The sequence below is a fragment of the Callospermophilus lateralis genome, chromosome 17 (genome assembly GCF_048772815.1).
Source record: "Callospermophilus lateralis isolate mCalLat2 chromosome 17, mCalLat2.hap1, whole genome shotgun sequence".
Classification (NCBI taxonomy): Eukaryota; Metazoa; Chordata; class Mammalia; order Rodentia; family Sciuridae; genus Callospermophilus; species Callospermophilus lateralis.
The window spans coordinates 35,062,096-35,083,107 of record NC_135321.1 but is presented as its reverse complement, the minus strand read 5'-3'; the positions used below and the strand labels follow the sequence as shown (position 1 = coordinate 35,083,107).

The 21,012-nt window shown below is 40.8% G+C and overlaps 1 protein-coding gene across 1 annotated transcript in view; it reads left to right on the top strand.

The window, feature by feature from the left end:
• Positions 1 to 20,736, top strand: part of Mocos (molybdenum cofactor sulfurase) — a 45,841-nt gene extending 25,105 nt beyond the window's left edge. Inside the window, exons 11-16 of the mRNA XM_077105608.1 lie at positions 3,725 to 3,803; positions 6,018 to 6,142; positions 10,219 to 10,324; positions 13,409 to 13,547; positions 18,554 to 18,658; positions 20,418 to 20,736. Coding sequence (XP_076961723.1) covers positions 3,725 to 3,803; positions 6,018 to 6,142; positions 10,219 to 10,324; positions 13,409 to 13,547; positions 18,554 to 18,658; positions 20,418 to 20,570 — 707 coding nt within the window. The 3' untranslated portion in view covers positions 20,571 to 20,736. The remainder of the gene's footprint in view (positions 1 to 3,724; positions 3,804 to 6,017; positions 6,143 to 10,218; positions 10,325 to 13,408; positions 13,548 to 18,553; positions 18,659 to 20,417) is intronic.
• Positions 20,737 to 21,012: the final 276 nt, after the last annotated feature.

Here is a 21,012-nt window from a genome sequence, read left to right as displayed (position 1 = left end):
CCCCCAAAGAATTCCCTTATGCTAGTTCTCTGTAGTCTCCCCTTCCCTGCTCTTAACACCTGGCAACCAGTGATCTGCTCTCTATGGCTATAGGTTTATCTTTTTGAGAATGTTCTATCCACAGAATCATACAGTATGAGATCTTTTCAGATTCCTTCTTTAACTCAGCATGATGCCTTTGAAATCCATCCCAGTTACTCAATGTAACAGTAGTTCATTCTTCTTGATTTCAGAGTAGTATTCCAAGGCATGGAAGTAGCAGAGTGTATTTACCCATTTATTCATTGAAGAATATTTGAATTGTTTCCAGTTTTAAATAATTATTTTTATTTTTGCTTGTTCACTATTTTTGATTAGACAAATGGTATCTTATTTAAAAAGTGAGTTTCTTTTGTTCCAACCTCTGTCTCCAGTGTCTTGGGTACCTTTCCTGAGACATCTGAGTATGTATAAGCCATTATGTACAAATAGCCTCCAGCCAGGTCTGCAAACACCAATGGACTGACCAGCCCTGGGGGCTTGTGGTCGGACAGCAGCTTCCTGGAAACTAGGCATTGTGCCACACATAAGCCACATATTGTGTTGCCCTTGACTCTAACTGTTGGACACAGGATTATAGAAATTGGAGATGTGGTTCATTTTCCCCTCCCCTGGAGGCATTGCAGATAGCACTGTCCAGTTTTGAGCAATTATGAATAGAACCAATGTGAACATTCATGTGCAGATATTTGGGTGATAAGAAGTTTTTATTTCTCTAAAAAAATAACTAGGAGTGAATTGCTGAGTAATACAGCAAGAATATATTTATCTTGAAAAGAAACTATTTCTTAGAGTTGTACCATCTTGCATTCCCATATACATGACAGTAGAGTGTATTTTGACATATTTATACAATCATGGAGTACATTCTTATTCTAATTAGGATCCCAGTCTTATGGTGGTACATGATGTGGAGATTCACTGTGGTGCATTTATATATTTATATATATATATATATATATATATATACACACAGAAGAAAGTGAAGTCATCCACTGTCTTTCCGATTTCCTGTCCCCCTCCCTTCCCTTCATTCCCCTTTGTCTAATCTACTGAACTTTTATTTTTCCCCTACCCCTCTTGTATGTCTGCATCCACATATCAGAGAGAACATTTGACCTTTGATTTTTTTGGGATTGACTTATTTTGCTTAGCATGGTAGTCTCCAGATCCATCCGTTTTCTAGCAAATGTCATGGAGTCATTATCTTTTATGGCTGAGTGATATTCCATTGTATATATAGGGCACCTAAGTTGGTTCCATAGCTTAGCTCTTGTGAATTGAGCTGCTATCAACATTGACGTGACTGTGTCACTGTAGTATGCTGATTTTTAAGTCCTTTGTGTATATACTGAAGCATGTGATAACTGGTCAAATTGTGGTTCATTTTAATGAAAGTGTAATGATATTATTTCATGGTTTAGTTTTCATTTACTTATGTCTAATGATGTCAAGTATCTTTTGGGGTATTATTTATGCCCTTTATATCCTTTTGACCATGAATTACCTAGAAGTGTTGTTTAAGTTCTAAATGTTTAGAGATTTTTTTCTTATCTATTATTGATTTGAATTCCATTAAACTCTCCAAAAGAGAGACATACTCTATGATTTTAATTCATTAAAGTTTGCAAAGGTTTGGTTTATGATCCAGGATATCTTCTATTTCCATGAACATCTCATATTTATTGTGCTGTTATTGGGTGGAATTTTCTATAAATGTCAATTAGATCCAGCTGGTTGATGGTATTGTCCAGTGTTTCTGCATAGTTGCTGATTTTTCTGCCTATTAGCTCTATTTTATCACTGAGAGGAGTGTAATTATGGCCTTTTCTAATTTTCCTGAATATTTCTGTTAGTTTTGCTTCACTTAGTATTATGTCTTCTTGGTGGATTGTCCCTGTTTAAGTAATCTCCCTTTTTATCTATGGTAATTTCCCTTGTCCCAAACTGTGAAGTATGAAATTATTTGTCTGATATTACAAGTGACCCCAGCTGTCTCTTGATTTGTTGGCCTGGTATATTATTTTCTTTCTTTTTTTTTTAAAATATTGTTTAGTTATTGATGGACCTTTATTTTATTCATTTATTTATATGTGGTGCTGAGAATCAAACCCAGTGCCTCACACATGCTAGGCAAGTGCTCTACCTCTGAGCTACAACCCCAGCCCTGGTATATCATTTTCTATCCTTTTTTTTTTTCTAACTTTGTTGCTGTTTACTTAACATACCTTGAAATTCATCTATTTAAAGTCAGTGTTTTCTTTAGTACACTTTCAAGGCTGTATAACCTTCACCACAACTAATTTTAAAACATTTTCATCAACCCCAAGGTGAAGAAGCCTTTTATGTAGTTTCTGATTTCCTGTTTCTTCTTCTAATAATTGTGGTTTTGTTATATTCCTTTCCAATTTTTATTTCTCTCTTTTCTTACATGAGTACATTTTTCTAAGCTTTCTTTGGTAATGTTGAATGGAGCAGTCGTGGGACTGACTTGTATGGAATGTTTCCGACATTTAAAAAATAAGAATGATGTTTACTTTGTTTTAAAAGATTTATTTTTTTTCAGGTAAAGAAGTTCTTTTTGTAAAGCTTTTATCAAGATTAATTTTCCATTCTTAGGAAGATAATCTGTTGGTTATCCTATTTTTCTCCCATGATCTATTAATGAGATATTTTACATTTGTGGATTTTCTTATGCTGAGTATCCCTGATTTCCTGAGAAAGAAAAATATTACTTGGCAGTAATTTTTTTTTCTTTTCTTGCGGTACTAGGGATTGAACCCAGGGTCTTGTGCATGCTAGGCAACTTCTATACCATGAAGCTACATCCCTAGTTATTGGCAGTAATTTTTAAATACATTCCTGGGTTTCTTATTTTTGTATCTATTTTATCACTGAGAATGATATATAATGTTCTCTTATTGAACCCTTTTTGTTTAAATTCAGGTACCCAGGATGCTAACATGTTAATTATTGTTATTTTTCCAATGCATGTATGTTACACACTCTTTTATAAAGAAGAAAGTATAGCTTTCCAATCATGCTGACAAAGTTTTGTTGTTATCATTATTATTATTTTTTTTGTAATGCAGGAATACAATTGATGCTGATTCCCAGGGATTGAGAATTTTGGCACTCTATGCTGTTGTCTTTATGGAATGCAACTTCATGCCTGACTGCTTATTTCTAAAGAGTTTAATGTACCTTAGGGCTGGGGTTGTAGCTCAGTGGAAGAGCGCTTGCCTAGCATGTCATGTGTGAGGCATTGGGTACGATTCTTAGCACTGTACACAAATAAATAAAATAAAGGTCCATCAACAACTAAAAGATATTTTAAAAATACTGAAAAAACAAAGAATTTAAGGTGGCTTAGAGAATAATGATCACAGGATGTGGGGTAAAATGGAATAGAGAAATCTTTCAAAGTAATTTACAGATTATGGATGCAGTTGTCCCTACATAGAATCTTTCATGAGAAGATTGCTTAAAGCACATGCTGTTGATGGCACTTATAATGCTGAAGAAAATCTTTGTGCTATTAAAAGATTTCCAGGACACAGACCCTTTCTTGATGCAACCAAATTCCTGTGTCATTGAAATTCTGTGTATTTCAGGGCAACGGGCTTTTCTTGCATAGCTGTTCTTCGTACGTAATGATAAGTTTGTCTTCATCTTTGTTCACTAGGGATGGAACCTATAGAGGTGCCTCTTGAGGAGGACAGTGAACAGGCTCAGATTTGCCAGAGCAAGGTCTGTGCTGACAGGTGAGACTCTGAAGCAGGTAAAATCCTGGCTGTGTTGGCAGGGTGGCACAGAGGGGGACGGGGGCATTGCTCTGTGCAGCCCCTCGTTGGCCACACCCTCCATCCACTCTACTGCATGCTGCACCCTGATCACATGGGCTCCGTGGTATTCTTTTTTAAAAAATATTTATCTTTTAGGTGTAGATGGACACAACACAATGCCTTTTATTTTTATGTGGTGCTGAGGATCGAACCCGGGTCCCACCCGTGCTAGGCGAGTGCTCTATTGCTGAGCCACAATCCCAGCCCCTCCACGATGGTATTCTTCACACCTACCAATCATGCTCCTTTATCTTCTGTTTGGAATGCTCTTCCACTGCTTAGATCTCTATAGGGCTCATTCTCTCCCACCCTCAGGGCTCTGCCCCAAAGCCTCCTTCTCAGATAAACACCTGACCACCCACAGAAGTTGGCTTCACCTCTCTATTTGCTCTGCTGTATTTGTGTCCTTCTCATTTATTGTTTCCCACATATTGTGTGTGTTTATTTATTTTGAGTTTCTCCACTAGAATGCCTGTGTTCTCCCTGCAGAGCGTGGAACACTGCTGGGTGGAGGACAGGAATAGTTTGGAGGCTACTGCAACAATCCAGAGCAACCCGATGGGGAGGGAAGAAGCCTGGCTCACATTTTGCAAAGACTGGCTGGTGGGTGGAGAATAGGTAGAAGAGGGAGAGGTGTAGGCAGGAAGGCCAGCTGAGCACCTGTGCTAGCAACACAGGTAAGATGAGGGGGAGGACGAGGGTCAGAGAGAAAATCAGGTAGGCATCAGAGGTATTCTACAGACAGAAGCACCATAACCTGGACTGGCTGATGGGTTGGGTGAGAAGGATGAGGGAAAAGAGGATGTCAGGATGTCCCCAGGTTTCTAAAGTAGAGCGTTCAGGTGGTGACTCATATATATACCATATAATTGTGAAGTATTACTTAATCTGGGTTGTTGATGATAAATCATCTGCTAAAGTCTAGGAAATGTAGAGTGGGATTCAATGTGACAGCACTTCTTTTTTTATTTCTTTTCTTTAAAAAAATTTTTTTTAGTTGTAAATGGACACAGTACCTTTATTTTATTTTTACGTGATGCTGAGGATCAAATTTAGTGCCTCACACATGCTAGGCAAGCGCTCTACCACTGAGCCACACCCCCAGCCCTCTTTTTTATTTCTTGATGGTACATGTTTGTTTATAAATCTCTTTACTGACTACATCAAATGTCTGCACCCCTTGTGATCTTAATTGAAAATGTGAAATAGCTTTCCAATCTTATGGAAAACCTATGCCATCTAATACCAACCAATTCTACGCCTGCCCCCACGATAACAGCTGACTATGTAACAGTTCAGTAAATAATGAAAAGTTTTCAAATGTTAATTAGCTACTAGCTAGCACAAGGAACTTGATAGTGGGTAGGTCTAGTAGGTGTGATACTGCATGGATATCAAACCAGATTACATTTCTATCTGCACTGCTGTGAACATACACAGTCATACAAATCATGATGTAATATGTTAAATACTAAAGTTACATTCAAATAAGATCCAAGTCATTGGTGTCCCTGGTGGAGGATCCCTCTGGGACTCTGAGGGGCCACACCCCCAGGAAAGTGCTTGAGGGAGCTTGTGAGATGACTGTCAGTACAGTTGAGCATCTTAGGCCCAGTCTCCACCCTGGAGGCTGAGGAGTGGAGCAGCTCTGCCTTTTCTTCCTGGCACTTTGCACCAGCTTAACTATTTTGGCCAATGTAGACATTTATTCTAGCGCATTTTCAGTTAGGGCAATGATTTTGGGGCAAACATTTTTTTTTTTTTTTACATGTTGCTACAGCAAATCTTCTGATAGAAATCTAGTCATCTAAGAACATGCTCAGTTATTTATCAGGCTCATTCCTGATTGTACATTTCGCTTGGCTGCATTGTGAGGAATGCAGTGTTTTGGTTAATAAAGCTTTTTGGATAACTAAAGTTTAGATGTATTTACGATTGGAACATTGGTACTCAAATAAGGAACATGGACTTGGGTTTCAAAGCACAGGAGAGAGAGCAGCAAAGAGGTTTCCTGCTCTCTTGCCACCTGCTACTTCAGGATGTCTTCTCCTTAGGGGCTTATGCAATATTCTATTTTTAATTTGACTATATAAAAGTTCATCTTTTTCTTTACTTTTTTTTTTTTCTTGTCAGAGTAAACACTTACGACTGTGGAGAAAAAGTTGCAAGCTGGTTGTCAAAGTTTTTTGGCCGTCCATGTCACTTAATCAAACAAAGTTCAAGCTTCCAGCGAAATGCAAAGAAGAAACTTGGAAAAGGTATTACATTTTGGATGGATTTTTAGAGAACAGACCCTTTCCTCTGGCTTACTCTGCATGTGTCAAAATCAGCTGATGAAATGGATTTATAGGGCCACTTTCACAAATGCAGAAAGCAGGAGTGGTCCCCCCTTAGCAGAAAGCTGCTGTGGTGACCCCAGATCAGTGGAAGAGTGGATGCCATGATCCCCCAAGGAGGTCAAGGAGGGCTTAGCACCAACTTCCCCATCCCTGCTCAAGCCTTCAGCCTCCGTCCCATATGTTTAGAAGCACAATTCAGCTGTGGCTTGCTGTGTCCTCATATCAGATCTGGAAACAAAGAAAACTGGGTTTTTAGTTATGTCACCAAAGAGACATGAAACCTTGACAAATCCTAAAACCCCCTGGTGCCTCAGCTTCTGTAAATCTTAACCACTTAACTTTTAAGCATTTTGAAATTTCCCCCACTGTGAGCCATTGTTACAATGAAGTGAAACAGTACAGAAGAAAGTTCTTGAAAAGTCCACTGGTCCTTGTGGGAAGAAAAGATCCTTTTCAGGTATCACTCAAATGTCACCTTCTCAGGGAAATTTTGCAGCCTACCGCCTGCAGAATTGCAGTCTGTGCTTGAACCTCCTCAGTGGCCTTCCCTGTTAGATTTTGTAAATGGGCTTTTCTCATTTTGTTCATCCGGTGTGATTTTCACTATTCTTTGTTCTCTGTTGCATTCCTTCTCCTAGAATGCAAACTCTGTGAGAACAGGGATTGTTGTCTGTTCTCTTTGGTGCTGTATCTTGGAGCAGAACCTAGCATGTAATAGTTGCTCAGTAAGTGCCAGATGAATGAATGAATGGATCATAGTTACATTGCCAGGTGATTTAGAGATGAGCTGGCCTAATGACCAGTTCCCAGAGAGACTGGCTTGTAAATATGAACAGCATTTTGACTATTAATGATCAATTACCAGTTCTAGGGGCCTTCCTAGGTTAATCTATGAATCCTTGAAAATTTCTGATGTAGAGAGGAGTCAAAGGGTTTAATCTATTTAGACTTTTAAAAGTTTTGGAAGGAATTTGACTTGCTGTGTGATGGGGAAGGGACAATTTCATGCTCATTTCATTGATGAGATTAATTGGTAGCATTTGGATGTGGGTAAACTTCAAGGCATGATTAAAGGGGAGAAAGAAATGGGCATTTCCATGGGTAGAGAAATGCAAGTGTGGGATTTTTCAGGATTGGTACCACTTTTATAAATTATCAGGAGAATGAGCAGCAGTGAAATCTCTAAGTTCCAATCATTTAAGGCTCCTGCTGCAGAGCTGGGTTTGGCTGGGTCCTGGGAGGCTGGCTGAGAGTATTGGGCCTTGTTCCTGGTCCTGTGAGATGACTTCTTTGTAGACAGCCACACTACAACATAAAGGATGTCACGTCATGAAGGTCCACATGAAGGGCACAGGGGTGTGGGAGAATCCTCTGCACTTAAAATGAACCAGAGGGCTTCAGAGGAGTGTTGAGTTACAGTTTAACAGGAAGCAGGGGTTTTCCAGAGGTGGGAAGGTTGCTCTGGAGCAGTGGGAGCAGGTGGCTGAATTTAGGAGGGTCCAATATGGGCAGGGGAGTGCAGCAGGAGAGCTGGAGAGAAGGAATGTGGGGTCAGTGCTTTATCTTGTGGCTGTAGGACTCATTAGTGAATTTTTTAACGGGGGCATTTCATGACCCCACTTGTGTTAGAAAGATACTTCTGGCTTGGCATGGGGGCAGCATCAGCGCAGGAGACTTGGAAATCAAAGATTCAGCGGGAGTTCGGGGCCTGGGTGAGGCAAAGGTGTTGGGTTCAGACACAAGCCTGTCACCTGCACCTCAGGTCTTTAAACATTTTTGCATTGGTACATCTTAGGAGTCTTTTTAAAGCCACATTCCCCTCTTGTATATTTTTGCATCCTTTAAATTTTTAAGATATTCTAAACAGTTGAAAAGGATCTTATTTCTAACACATTATAAATATTATCATTTTAAGGTAAAAGTTGTTTGGGGCTTTTTTCAACATAACCAGTGAAATCTTAATTCTATACAATTTGAATCTCCTGAGTATTCTTTTTTATATGTCTTTTAATGAGCAGAAATTTTCTTTCTTTTTTTTTTTTTTTTTTTTGGTGGAGGGGTGGGTACCAGGGATTGAACTCAGGCGCACTCCACCACTGAGCCACATCTCCAGCCCTATTTTGTATTTTATTTAGAGACAGGGTCTCACTGAGTTGCTTAGCATCTCGCTTTTGCTGAGGCTGGCTTTGAACTTGTGATCCTCTTGCCTCAGCCTTCTAGGCTGCTGGGATTATAGGTGTGTGCCACCGCATCCGGTTCTTTTTCCTTCTTCAACTTTTATTTCCTTCTCACTTCTTCTACAGAATTTTATCTTAGTGTTTTATATTTTATGCTTGAAGTCTTTTATTGATCACCCTATCACATTTGTATAAAACTAAAATTAAATTGAAATATATTAAATTTATTTTGGAGTTTTCTGTGATCATAAAACTCTATGTGTGTTAGGAAACTATTTTTTTTTTTTTGGATTGAGTTTTTATTATAATTTAAACAGTATCCAATTGATGAAAACAATATAAGTATATTATATATTTTGAAAACCACTTATTAAACATAATAAGTAAAAACTGCTGAAAATTAATCCTTTACAGAGCCATCTGGGTTCCCAGTCACTGGTTCCCACATCTGTGAATGAGTCACTTATGGCCAGACCTGTTTATGCTCAGCATGGCTCTCTTCTGAGAAACCTCATTTCAGTAATAATGAGGGGTTGGAGGGGGCAGGAAGGAGGTTTTGGTTACCATACTGTCACTCAAACCTTTCTTCTGAACTTTGTGACTGAAGCACAGGGATCTAACATTAAAATGCCTTTAATCATCTGTCACTTGAAAACTTACTTAGGTTCTTTAGTTTTGTGTTTCAGTGAAGAATTAGAGTCCATTGGACTTACCGGGAGGGTCATTTGCCCAAACTCTGGAGACATTTTCTCAGCCCTGGCTCCAGGGTTTTGAATGGGGCTTTTGTTTGCCATTCTGGAGATTTTCAGCCCCCAGGGCCAGTGTGTCTTAGGAGACCTGTGGCCTTTCCTCTGTGAAGTGGGAGAAGGGTCTTTTGTGGAGGGGCTGGGATTGGACCTCCCTTTTCTGGCAGAGTCTTTTTTTTTTTTTTTTTTTTTTATCAGTGAGGGTGAATGGAAGTAAAGGAACTGCACATCTCATGTACTCTGGGATTCACAATCCCAGTTTGGAGATATTCACTAGGCCCTGACCCAGCCAACCCTTTATATCAACAGGTAGGGTAAAAATAGTGAGGGCGGGCCCATCAAACAAAGCTGAGTAATAGAATGCCAGCGGATTTGAGGTTTCTTTTTAATAGTTTTATTTTCCTTTCAATAATTAAAAATCTTTCATTATTTGTAAAGTCAATATCTTTTCCTTGATTAGACTCAGAAGTTCTTCCTGGGCCTGCGCCTTATGGAGTCCCCTGCTTTGTCCTGTCTCAGGGAGAGCTGCACCCACTCCACCCCTCTACCCGTCTCTCCTGCTCTAAGAATCGCCTCCAGGTCTTCATTGTTGAAATTTATTATTGTTATTTTCTCCATATTATTTTATTTATTTTTTTGTTATCAGGGATTAAGCCCAGGGGTGCTTACCCACTGAGCCATATCCCCAGCCTTTTTAATTTAAATTTTTTTTTTTTTTTTTTTATTTTGAGAGAGTCTTGCTAAGTTGCTTAGAGCCTCATTAAATTGCTGAGCTGGCATTGAACTTGGGATCCTTCTGCCTCAGCCTCCCAAACTGCTGGGAATACAGGTGTGTACCACTGCACCTGGTTCCTCCAGATTATTTTAAACTGAATATTCTAGAAATTCATTTTTCCTACTTTTTGGGAGGTCTGGCCTCATGCTTAAAACATTTTTGCTTTTGCCAGGGTGTGATTTTCTTTCCCCTTATGGAAATTGTGTCTACCTTTTGAAAATGCATGTTCATGCAAACAAGATTCATTAGCCTTCCAAGAAAGCAAGCTCTTCTTTTTCAATGCTCCATCATTTTCAGATCTGCCTCCTGGTATAGCGGCTACCCTTTCCCTGGTGAATGAGGCACAGTATCTGCTGATAAACACATCGAGTATTCTGGAACTTCAGCAGCAATTATGCACCAGGTAAGATTTCTTCCTTAGAACTAGAAAACCAGTTAGCCACCTGCCCCTGGGAGTGAGGCCCAGCTCCTACCTGCGGAGGAAGGCTCTGAGGGTCAGTGAGTTCAGACTTCATTTATATATGAGCCTGCAAGGCTCAGAGAAGTTAGCAAGCCCCATTGACCAGTTCCTATTAATCTGCCTGAGGGTTCTCTTTTCCACACTGTATTAGTCAGCTTACTGTTACTATAATAAGCACCTCAGATAAAGAGGTTTATTTTGGCTCATAGTTTTAGGCGTTCCAGTCCAGGTTTGGCCCTGTTGCTTTGGGCCTATTGTGGCACTTTATGGTCAGAGCAAAAGTGCTAACCTTAGGATGGGCCAATGAAAAAAGAGAAAGACACCAGGGTCCCACAATCCCTTTCAAAGTTCCCTCCCTGCTCTGCCAGTGACCCTTCTACTAGACATTACCTCTTAAAGTCTCTACCACGTTCCAATACTACCACAGTGGGACCAAACCTTTACCACATGGATCTTTGGGGGACACTTAAGATCCAGACTATAGTATAGCATCTTCCAATGCTCCTTCTTGACACCCTCAGGATCTTAGTGGAGAACCCTCAGCTCTCATTTCATTGCTCCATTTCTTTTTTTTTAATATATATATTTTTAGTTGTAGTTGGACACATATCTTTATTTTATTTTTTTATTTTTATGGGGTGCTAAGGATCGAACCCAGGGCCTCGAATGTGCTAGGGGAGCGCTCTACCGCTGAGCCACAATCCCAGCCCCTCATTGTTTCATTTCTTAACTTTTGTTTTAATTGAGTTGCCATCAATTTGACCCAGTTTCATTGCCCACCTCCCATTGTCTCCTATCCCCTAGGATCCCTGCCCTACTTCATGCAGGCATTTTGAGGACTGAGAAGGAGTGGCTGTAAAGCTTTTAAAATTGTAATTTCAGGGGGTTGGGGTTGTGGCTCCGTGGTAGAGCATTTGCCTAGCATGTGTGAGGCACTGGGTTCAATCCTCAGTACCACATAAAATATAACATCTACAACTCAAAAAAATATTGAAAAAAATTGTAATTTCAGGCATACTTTATTTGTCAGTTGCATCATCAGACAGGGCTAGCACCCGTGCCTACTCATTCCCACCCAGGACCCTTCTGAGGGTCCTGACAGTGTTAGGAGGTCACCTCAGGTCTAGAAAGGGTCTTGGTTGGGCCACCCCTCACTGTTCTTTAGAGGAAACTGAAATCTCAAGATAGCCAGGCTGTTAGGGAAGACCCCACTCATTTTGCCAGAGCTGTGATAGCACTCCTCATTCCTATTCCACTGGCCAGGGAGACCTGTGCACATGCCAGGAGGACTGAAGCTGGGCCTCCTGTGACCCTCATGTGTCACGTGGTCATGTGTATGCATGTGCACACTCAAAAACAACTTAATGAAAACAGCCAACAGACCCTCCAGGGTCTCTTAAAAGATAGGTTTGTAGAAATTAAATACAACAGTCCTCCTTTGCCATAGGCCAGCTTGTCCTCCTTCTGAACAGAATTGTGACAAAGTTTCAGGGTCTTGTGTGTTCGCTGAGTTTTCTTGGCCCGAGAGACCCTTCTTTACAAGCACTCCAACCAGGAGAGAGTGGGTCTGCAGTTGTGTGGGATTCTTGGTGTGCAAAAGATAGGAGGTGCATATAGACTTGCTGCAATCCTAGTTTCTACCAGGAGGAGGCGACATTTTCCAACATCTGGTTTAGAGCAATGCTGATGAATGCCGCAGGCAGTCAAAGGTGGGCCCTGACAGTGTTAAGAGGTCACCTCAGCAGTACTGAGCCCATGACTAGTACAAGGCGAAGGTTTCTGGGGCCCCTGTATGGTATTTTTCTGTGCTGAATCTGAAAATTCAGTGGACTTTCTCATGCACAGTGGCTTTCAGACTTATAACTTCCCCTTTTACAAAACACAAAGAAAGTGTGTATGTCCCAGAATGCAAATTCAGAATCAAAGGACTTTAGAACTGCAAAGTGCTAACCCTCTCATTCAGCCTAGGAAGCTGCTGTTCTCATAGGGTGTGGGAGCTGCACATGGCTTGTGGTGAATCTAGACTGATCTCTGATTTTTCACATGCCCTTCACCATCCAGAAGGAATGGGTATAACCTTGATAGCTCTTCTCCCCCAATCCTGTAGTTTTTTAGTTCTGTTTCCAGGGCAAATTCCACCATGTTTAAGGACCCTTGCCTGTGACTTAAAAAACAACCACATCAACAACAACAACAACAACAACAACAACAACAAAAAAGAAGTACACAGGGTGCAAAAACCAAAGATACAGAGCTCAATGGATTTTTACAAATGGCTGCATCCATATAATCCATGCCCAGATCAAATAGAGGACATAGCCCAGAAACTTCCCTTTGTTCCTCTTACTCAACCCCACTGAAGGTCACCTCTTTTTTAAAACTTTTTTACTTTAGATTGTTTTACCTGCTTTTAGACCTAATGTAATGGGATCATACCGAGTATGTTCTTTTGCCGGGGAAATGTTAAGACTTATTTTCAGTGCATTTCTCTGCGTGGGGGTGAGGGATGCATAGAGGTTCAGAGCACCATTTTGTGGTAATAAACAAAGATTCAAAACAAGAATGAAAAAAAAAAGCAAAGGCTGGTTAAAATTGCAGATTGGGTGAAAGTTAAGAAACTCCCTCCATGTTTCTTTATGATGTTTTAATATCCAAAAGAGTGTGTGGTCTTGGTGCTTTTGTCAATTAATCCCATTGACAGCTGTTTAAATATCTTGTCCCACTTTGTAGAATTGGTATTTTCTTAACCAGTTTATTAATTGGAACTTTGTTCATCTGATTTCCAAAGTCCTTCATCTCTTCAACTAGGTCTGCCTTTGTGGGCTGCTCCCTGGAGGTGGTATCTCCCATATCTCAAAGGGGCTGCTGATGTGTCCTTAGCACATGAGTGTCTCTTGGCCTTATTCTCTCAGGCTGGAGTAGAGTTGATAAAGTCAGGCATTGGGTGGCAGGCATGCTGAATTATTACAACAGTGCAATCATCTGCCACCCTCCCTCCACTCACCCTTTTTGGTATGTCTAAAACAGTGATGAGAATGGAAAGAATGAATTATTCCCGATGAAAGATCTCATCTCGCGTTTTCGTGCCAATATCATTACCAATGGAACAAGGGCTTTTGAAGAAGAGAAATGGGGTGAGATCTCAATTGGTCCCTTGCGCTTCCAGGTAAGTTCCAGGAAGTTCTAACATCCTTCCTCAAGGGTTGCCAATGGCGATTGACCTCAACCCCATACCTGGGTGGTGACAGGTGGAAATCCTTGTTTCTTACTCAAAGAATCTCAGCGGAAGGACCTCAGCATTTTGGGATGCCTCTTAGAATGGTCTAACCTTTACTTCTTACGAGTGTGGCAGTGGTCAGTTTCAGATAAGGAGCAGAGAATGTGCCCCACCTAGACCATCAGAGGGCTTGGTGCTGCCTCTACATCATCATCACATTTAGGCTTAAACTCTATTTTCTTGGAATGTTTGTCTGTAAGAACTCATGCTCCTGAAACTTGGGTTTTGGCCATCTGGAGCACGTGGAAGGGGACCCAGAAGCCTGGTGGTACCTCGATGACCATGTACACTCCATCTCCTCCATGTGCTCTGACTCTGTCCTCTCTCGCAGCTGGGGAGGAGATTGCATGCAGAGGGAAAGCCACTGATGCCATCTCTCCCCAGGCTCTGAGCTCCTCAAATCTTTGGGTTTCAAAAACATGAGAAAGAGAAGAAAAATCTTAAGTTAAAATCTGTACTCCACAGCCTGATAAGTCCCCATGAGATCTGACCCTACTGTCCTCTGAGCCCATCACCCCTTCTGCTCTGTGTCTCTGAAATTAAACCTCTTCCTCCATCCCCTGAACAAACCAACCCACCTGCCTCTGCACCTTGTCCTTGCTGTCCCTTCTGCCTGGCTTGTGGGTCCATGGTCCCAGGTCAGAGAGTACCTCCTTGGAAAGGATGGCCCTGATCCACACACTCTGCAGGGTCCCTGCTCATCTCATCCTTCCAGAGCACATGAAGGTGGGGACCAAGACTGTTTTGTTCCCTGCTGTACCTCTTAGGCCTAGAACGGCCCTGGCCCGATTAGCACCCAAGACGTAATCGTTGATGGAATGGACAGGAAAGATAAGAAATAACTAGGGTCAGAAGGATATCGAATCTGCAGAGAATGCGCTCTGCTCTGCAGAGGGGAAGGAAATTGTTTTAATAATGGTAGTGTATTAGCCAGTGGCATCAACTGGCTTGAATATGGCTCCCTTGCATCCAGGCTCTGCACTGAAAGGGACCATCACCTGACCATCCAGAAAAGCACTAAATGTTTAGTCTTCATTAAAGAATTTCAGATCTGGGGCAAGGGAGGGGGTAAATTACATGATATAACAAAAGGTCCCAGGGATCTCGTTTATTCACTTAACTCTCAATCTTCCTCTTGACTTGGCAGCTGTCCCTCCACCATTTATAAAGCTTTCTTTTTTCTTTCTCAGATTCTGTCCTACAGACCTGTCTCTGGCTCCGGCCCTCCTGCCGTTTCTCCTCGTCCCTCCATCCTGACCTCCTCTTCTCTTCCTTGTTTCCCTCATGGTGTCTCTGCTGTTTTAAAGATGCCTGCTCTTGAATACCCTGCCTGGCACAAAGTAGGCACTAAATATTTCTTATTGATTGGCTCTATGGAGAGAGGGAGGGAGGATGAAAGGAAGAAAAGAAAGAAGAAGAAGAAGAGAGAAAACTAAATTAGAGTGGAGCACTATCAGGAACTCACCTGGAACAGGTACCTGAGACATAAATACAAGGAAAACTCATTAGTCAAGGAACCTTTCTGAGAGGACCTCTCACCATGCTTTGTTGTCTGTAGGTCACTGTTCTGAATAAACAGCAACTAATAAGGCGAGATTTGCCTGCCCTTTGGCTCAATGATGTTACTGGTAGAAATTATTAAAATAATATTCATTCAAGTGTGCAAAGGTATATTACCAGATTACTTATTAAAGTAATATTGTGATTTTGAAAAATTTGGGAATATCCTAAGTATCCATAAGGAAGTTGGTTAAGCCAATTACGACAGATTCATAAATGGAATCATGGGCAATCATTAAATAATATAAGATATAGTTAACACTGTGTCTTTTAGAAAGTCTTTGGAAGTTTTTTGTTTGTTTATTTGTTTTAGTTTTTGATGGACATAATACCTTTATTTATTTATCTATGTGTGGTGCTGAGGATTGAACCCAGGGCCTCGCACATGCTAGGCGAGCGCTCTGCCACTGAGCCACAACCCCAGCCCATGGAAGATGTTTATTGATGATAATACTCTGTGATGAAGCAGTTGTCATGAGACTGGCACATCTCTTTTAGAAAGCAATTTTTTTTTTACCAGATATCATTAGTCATAAATAGTTTTATACCATTGACCTTATCATCTTATTTGGGGAAGCTGATCCTTAAACAAATCCCAATAAAAAAGAGAATTGTGTGGATTAAAACCTCTGCTGCAAAATTATTGAGAACAGCAAAGTATTAGAAAGTATTTATACGGCTCCAAAGGAGAAGAGCTAAGTATATCAGCCCACAGGAATGCCAGGTCATGGTGAAAATTGCAAAACCTGAGGATGAGGTGGTTCTCCCCGCCCTGGTGTGGAAGGATGTCCATCTTGCATTGTGGAATAATTGGAAAGAGACCTAAGTGGCTTCTCAGGTGTCAGGGTGTGTCCACACACTGCAGTTGTGTGGTTGTATACAGTTCTGTGCCAGGATCTTGGGTGAGCCATAGTCCCTAAACAGTGTTTGTCCCTGAGGATGGGAAGAGGAGACCCTGAGAAGTGTTTTATTTCCTTCAAGCTTTTGGATTCTTTGACTTAATTTTCAATGAGTTTATATGCACAAGTTTTAAAAATACTAATTGAGTATCAGAGAAAAGACCAAAGAGGACAACATCCTAAGGAAATTATTTTCTTTGTATCTGTACTTGAAGAGTGAAAGTTTTCCTCTTTCTGCTACCTTGAGAAACTGCTTTAAGAAGGTCTTTTGAACAAAGTGACAGGATTTGTACCCAGGATGTTGTCTATTGGGGGGTAGCTGAGGTCTAGATCTGGGGATGGTTGGCTCTACTGGGCCTTGGTGTCCCTTCCCCAGGTGCCAGGCCCAGGGAGTCTGACATTTCCTAGCTGAGGGCAGTTCTGGCTCCTGTTATATCTCAGGGATCCTCATCTATAGCAGTGATAGTTTCCACTGTTGAGCATGATCGAGTGCCAGGTGTGGGCTTGGCATCTCAGAAACAGTGTCCGGAATCTTTGTCAAAGCCAGCTAAGCTGCTGGATGTAGAGATGAGGTTTGGAGAGATGGTGGGTCTGCTGAGCACCAAGGGCAAGCCGTGGGACAGAGGTCCAGTACAATACACTTTGTTTGAGTGGCCTGGGCATCTTGACTTTGGAACCACAGAGAAGTTATTTCTCCACTAGTTTAATGCCCACTGGCCAGAATGTGATTGATAGGAACAGGCCGAGACACTTCCAGAGTAGGCAAGTGCTTCTAATTTTAGTGCCCATGATTGAGCAGAGGAGAAATGGTTATAAAAAAATCCAGTAGCTGGGCTGGGTGATGTGCTTCTGTGGTCCCAGCTACCTGGGAGGCTGAGACAGGAGGATCATTTGAACTCAGGTGTTCATGGTCCATCTGGGCAGTATAGCAAGATCCTGTCTCAAAAAAACAGAAACATAAACATAAACCCAACAAGCAGAAAATGAATACCTTTGCATCTTTTATGTGTGCAATCAAATAAATATCTCACTACAATTAAATTGTAAACTTCCTTTTTAAATATTAATATTTGTGGAGGATTTTCTTGCTATCAAAGCAGTAAAAGATCATGGCAGGCCATTGAATGTAGATGTTCTACTTCAGTATGACCTGTGTTAGGAAGTGTGGTATTATGTTTCATGTGTTTTTGTGTGATGTATGGATGTATGTACATATGTAAACACACAGATTTTAAAAAACACACTCTAAGCTGGGCGTGGTGGCACGTGCCTATAATCCCAGTGTTTTGGGAGGCTGAGACAGGAGGATTGCAAGTTCAAAGCTAGCCTCAGCAACTTAGTGAAGCTCTAAGCAAATTAATGAGACCTTGTCTTTAAATAAAATATAAAAAGGGCTGGGGATGTGGCTCAGTGGTTAAGCACCTCTGGGTTCTGGGTTCAATTTCTGGTACCAACTAACCAATGAACAAACAAACAAAAAGCAAACCAAAACCAAAACCAAAAAAAAAAAAAAAAAAAAGCCCACAAAATACTCTAATAAAAATAATAACAAATGAATAATAAATGAACAAAGTGACAGGATTTTTACCCAAGATGTTGTCTATTGAGCTGTAGCTGAGGCCTGGGCCTGGGGCTGGTGGGCTCTACTGGGACTTGGCATCCCTTCCCCAGGTGCCAGGCCCAGGGAGGCTGGCCAGGCCCAGGCTCCATCTTATTTTCCTTTACATTTCCTGTTTACTTCACTTATAAAACAAATATTTCCCCATTTTATTTTAAAAAACTTTATACATTAATTTTAATATAGGTCACATCTATGCAGCATGGTCTGCTTTACCATTCTTCTCTACTATTGCCATTTACAATATTATCAAGTTTTCCCTACTATCAATGATATAAGGATAAATCCTCGCATTTAACTCTGTGTTTGCACTTCTGGTTCCTTTCTTAGGTCAAATTCCTAGACATGAAGTTTCTGGTTGAAGAACATAAGCACATGAAGGTTTTTTCTGATGGCTTTCTCTCAGTGGCCCAATGCTTACCCTCTGGGGTCTCTCTTCTCCCAGTTTGTTTTTCTAGTTACTGAGTGCTTTCTTTCTTTCCTTCCTGATCTCCTAGACCAGGCACTCTTCTTTAAGTCCTTGCTTTTTGTATTTTTTCCTCTCCCACAGTCCTGGGATTTGGACCCAGGGCCTCCTGCATGCTAGGCAAGTGCTTTACCACTGGGCTACACCTCCCTCCCCTACACTGGTCTTTTTCTTTTCAGTGCTAAAGAAGTAGCTTTTGGGTTAACAAGCAGGCATTTGAAGGAAGTGCCACTTTGGGGCTCTGTACTTAGGCAGGAGGATTGCAAGTTCAATCTGTATGATTTCTCCTTGCAAAGTGTGATGGTCTGGTTACTTTCATGGCAACTCTGTCTTTCCCTATCTCACCTGGCAGGTTCTTGGGCCTTGTCACAGATGCCAGATGATTTGCATTGACCAGAAAACTGGGCAACGAAATCAAGACGTTTTTCAAAAACTTTCTGAGAGTCGTGAGAGAAAGGTAGGCATGACTGCAAAATATAATACCCTGTTTAAAAATCTTGGTGCATGATTGACACCAGAACTATATTTATAATAATGCCAAGTTACTTTTACCAGTGGAGAATTTGCTGCACATTCCAAGTCTTGTGTGCTGGTTTTAAGATCCTGACCTTGTCTGTGGCTCCATCTTATTTTCCTTTACATTGGTTCCTCTTTTTTTTTTTTTAAAAAAAATTATTTTACATACTTTTATGTTTGCAAATTTTGTCAAGGACATAGAGAGCATCAAAATAAATAAGGTAATTTCTTTTGTTCCAATTATTCTTTTCTTCACTGCAGTGATCTTATGGAGAGTCAAATGCGTTACTGTGAATAGAGTTATACATAGATTCATTAAAGTTTATTATATATATATATAATATATATTCCTGCCAGTTTATCTTCTTGAAGGTTAAAATGGTTAAATGTTGTTGTTACAGATTCCAGGTTATAAAAGTTGAGCTAACATGTTGATTCTTCGGAACACTTGTTTTCAGTCTCATATTTTCTTTTGGGACTCTTTCTTGGTGAAGAATTCCAGGGAGCCAAGGAAGCGGTCATGAAGCATAAAAGAATTCGAGAAAATAAATGGAAATAATGCAAACATTTAATCAATTTCTAACACTAAGGTGGTGGGGTAGTTCATCATTAAATGTTCTGTACTGTGTTCCTTCAAAAGCAGGGTTTTAGGGCTGGGGATGCAGCTTAGTGGTGGAGCACTTGCTTAGCAGATGTGAAGCCCTGGGTTCAATCTCTAATACTGGGAAGCAATAGAAATTAAAAAAGCAGGGTTATGTTCCACAGTTTTGGCCTTATAAAAGTGTCTATATAGATGTGGTCTGCAGAGGTGTTGCACTTGAGTGCTATACCAAGACATCTGCCCAGTTGATGAAGGCTACATCCACTGGGGATATAGTGCACACAGAGTGCCTACAGGTGCCTACAGAAGGGATGGGTGGGCCCAAAGTCTCTGGTATACAGGAGTACTGTTTCTCAGCATTGTTGCACAAATCTTTTATTTTTTAAATTTTAGAATACTTTAAGGTAGAAAGTTGCCAAGAGAGTACAGAGGGGATTGTGTACTCTTTACTCACATGAGCATAAGTCTTAAGGAATGAACTTGAGATTTAGTTAATTCTCAAGCCTGGCCTGAGAACAAAAGCATCCACAGAGGTTATGCAGGAACTAACAGATCTGGGGGTATATCACGTTCTCCTAAGGGTTCTTACTGGCTCACTTTCATTGATGGTGAACCTTAGGCAGATTTACATAATTTTTCATTTTGGACCTTCCATCTATATCTTGAGGGAACTCAGAGAACTTAATTTATAATTTTTCATTTTCAAGGAGAAGTGCAGAATTGGCCATTTTGATTCCCAAATGAATTTTGCATTGGGGAACAGAGGAAATCAGCCTGGCAGAGGTCAGAGGCTAAAGGAAGATAAAAGATGCTTCTGCAGGAAGCACAGAATATATGAGAAATGCAAAAAGAATCACTCAGCTAGAAAGCCATGTGGGGTGACTGTAGGTAAAGGACACGTTAGAAAGAGAATCTTTGAGGTCTGGAATTAGGATTCTCCTCATGTTCATTATATTCTATTATGTAACAGGTAGAACCTAGCAAGTAACTTGGCCCAGTGTGTTTCTAGAGATCTAATTTTATTGTAAGGATTATTATTTATAAAGTTAATTTAACCACTAAAATAACCTAGCCTTTCTTGTCTCTGTTTTGTTCACAGGTGAACTTTGGTGTATACCTGATGCATGAATCTTTGGATTTATCTTCTCCATGTTTCCTGTCTGTGGGATCTCAGGTGCTCCCTGTGTCTAAAGAGAATGTAGAACTCCACAACTTACCTGCTCTGAAGAAACACCAGGATGTTAGCTCCTAAAATTGGTGTGCATTAATTTTCTTTCTTACAACGATTTCTGCTATTCTTAAGGTTTGGTTTAGTAGAACTTGATCTTTAAATAAGGACAGTTCTTTTCTTTGGAGGTAAGCGCATGCTGTCTTCTGCTTTCTCTGACTTCTCACTCTGCACATCTGCAGAGGCTGCACCCAGAAGAGCAGTTCCGAGGCCTCAGGACTGAATACTGTGCCTATACCTGGTGAGGCTTTCATATATATTTGAAGTATGATCTGTTGTGGTCAAAGGAAAAAAATCTGTCTTAAAGGATGGGGTCTCCTTATGTTGCTCAGTTTGGCCTTGAACTCCTAGGCTCAAGCCTGCCTCCTCAGCCTCCCCAATAGCTAGAATCATAGGTGTGCACAGGCTCCAGATAAAGTTTTTATGAAGCAAACTAGGACTCTTGAACCTACTATCAGTCTTTATT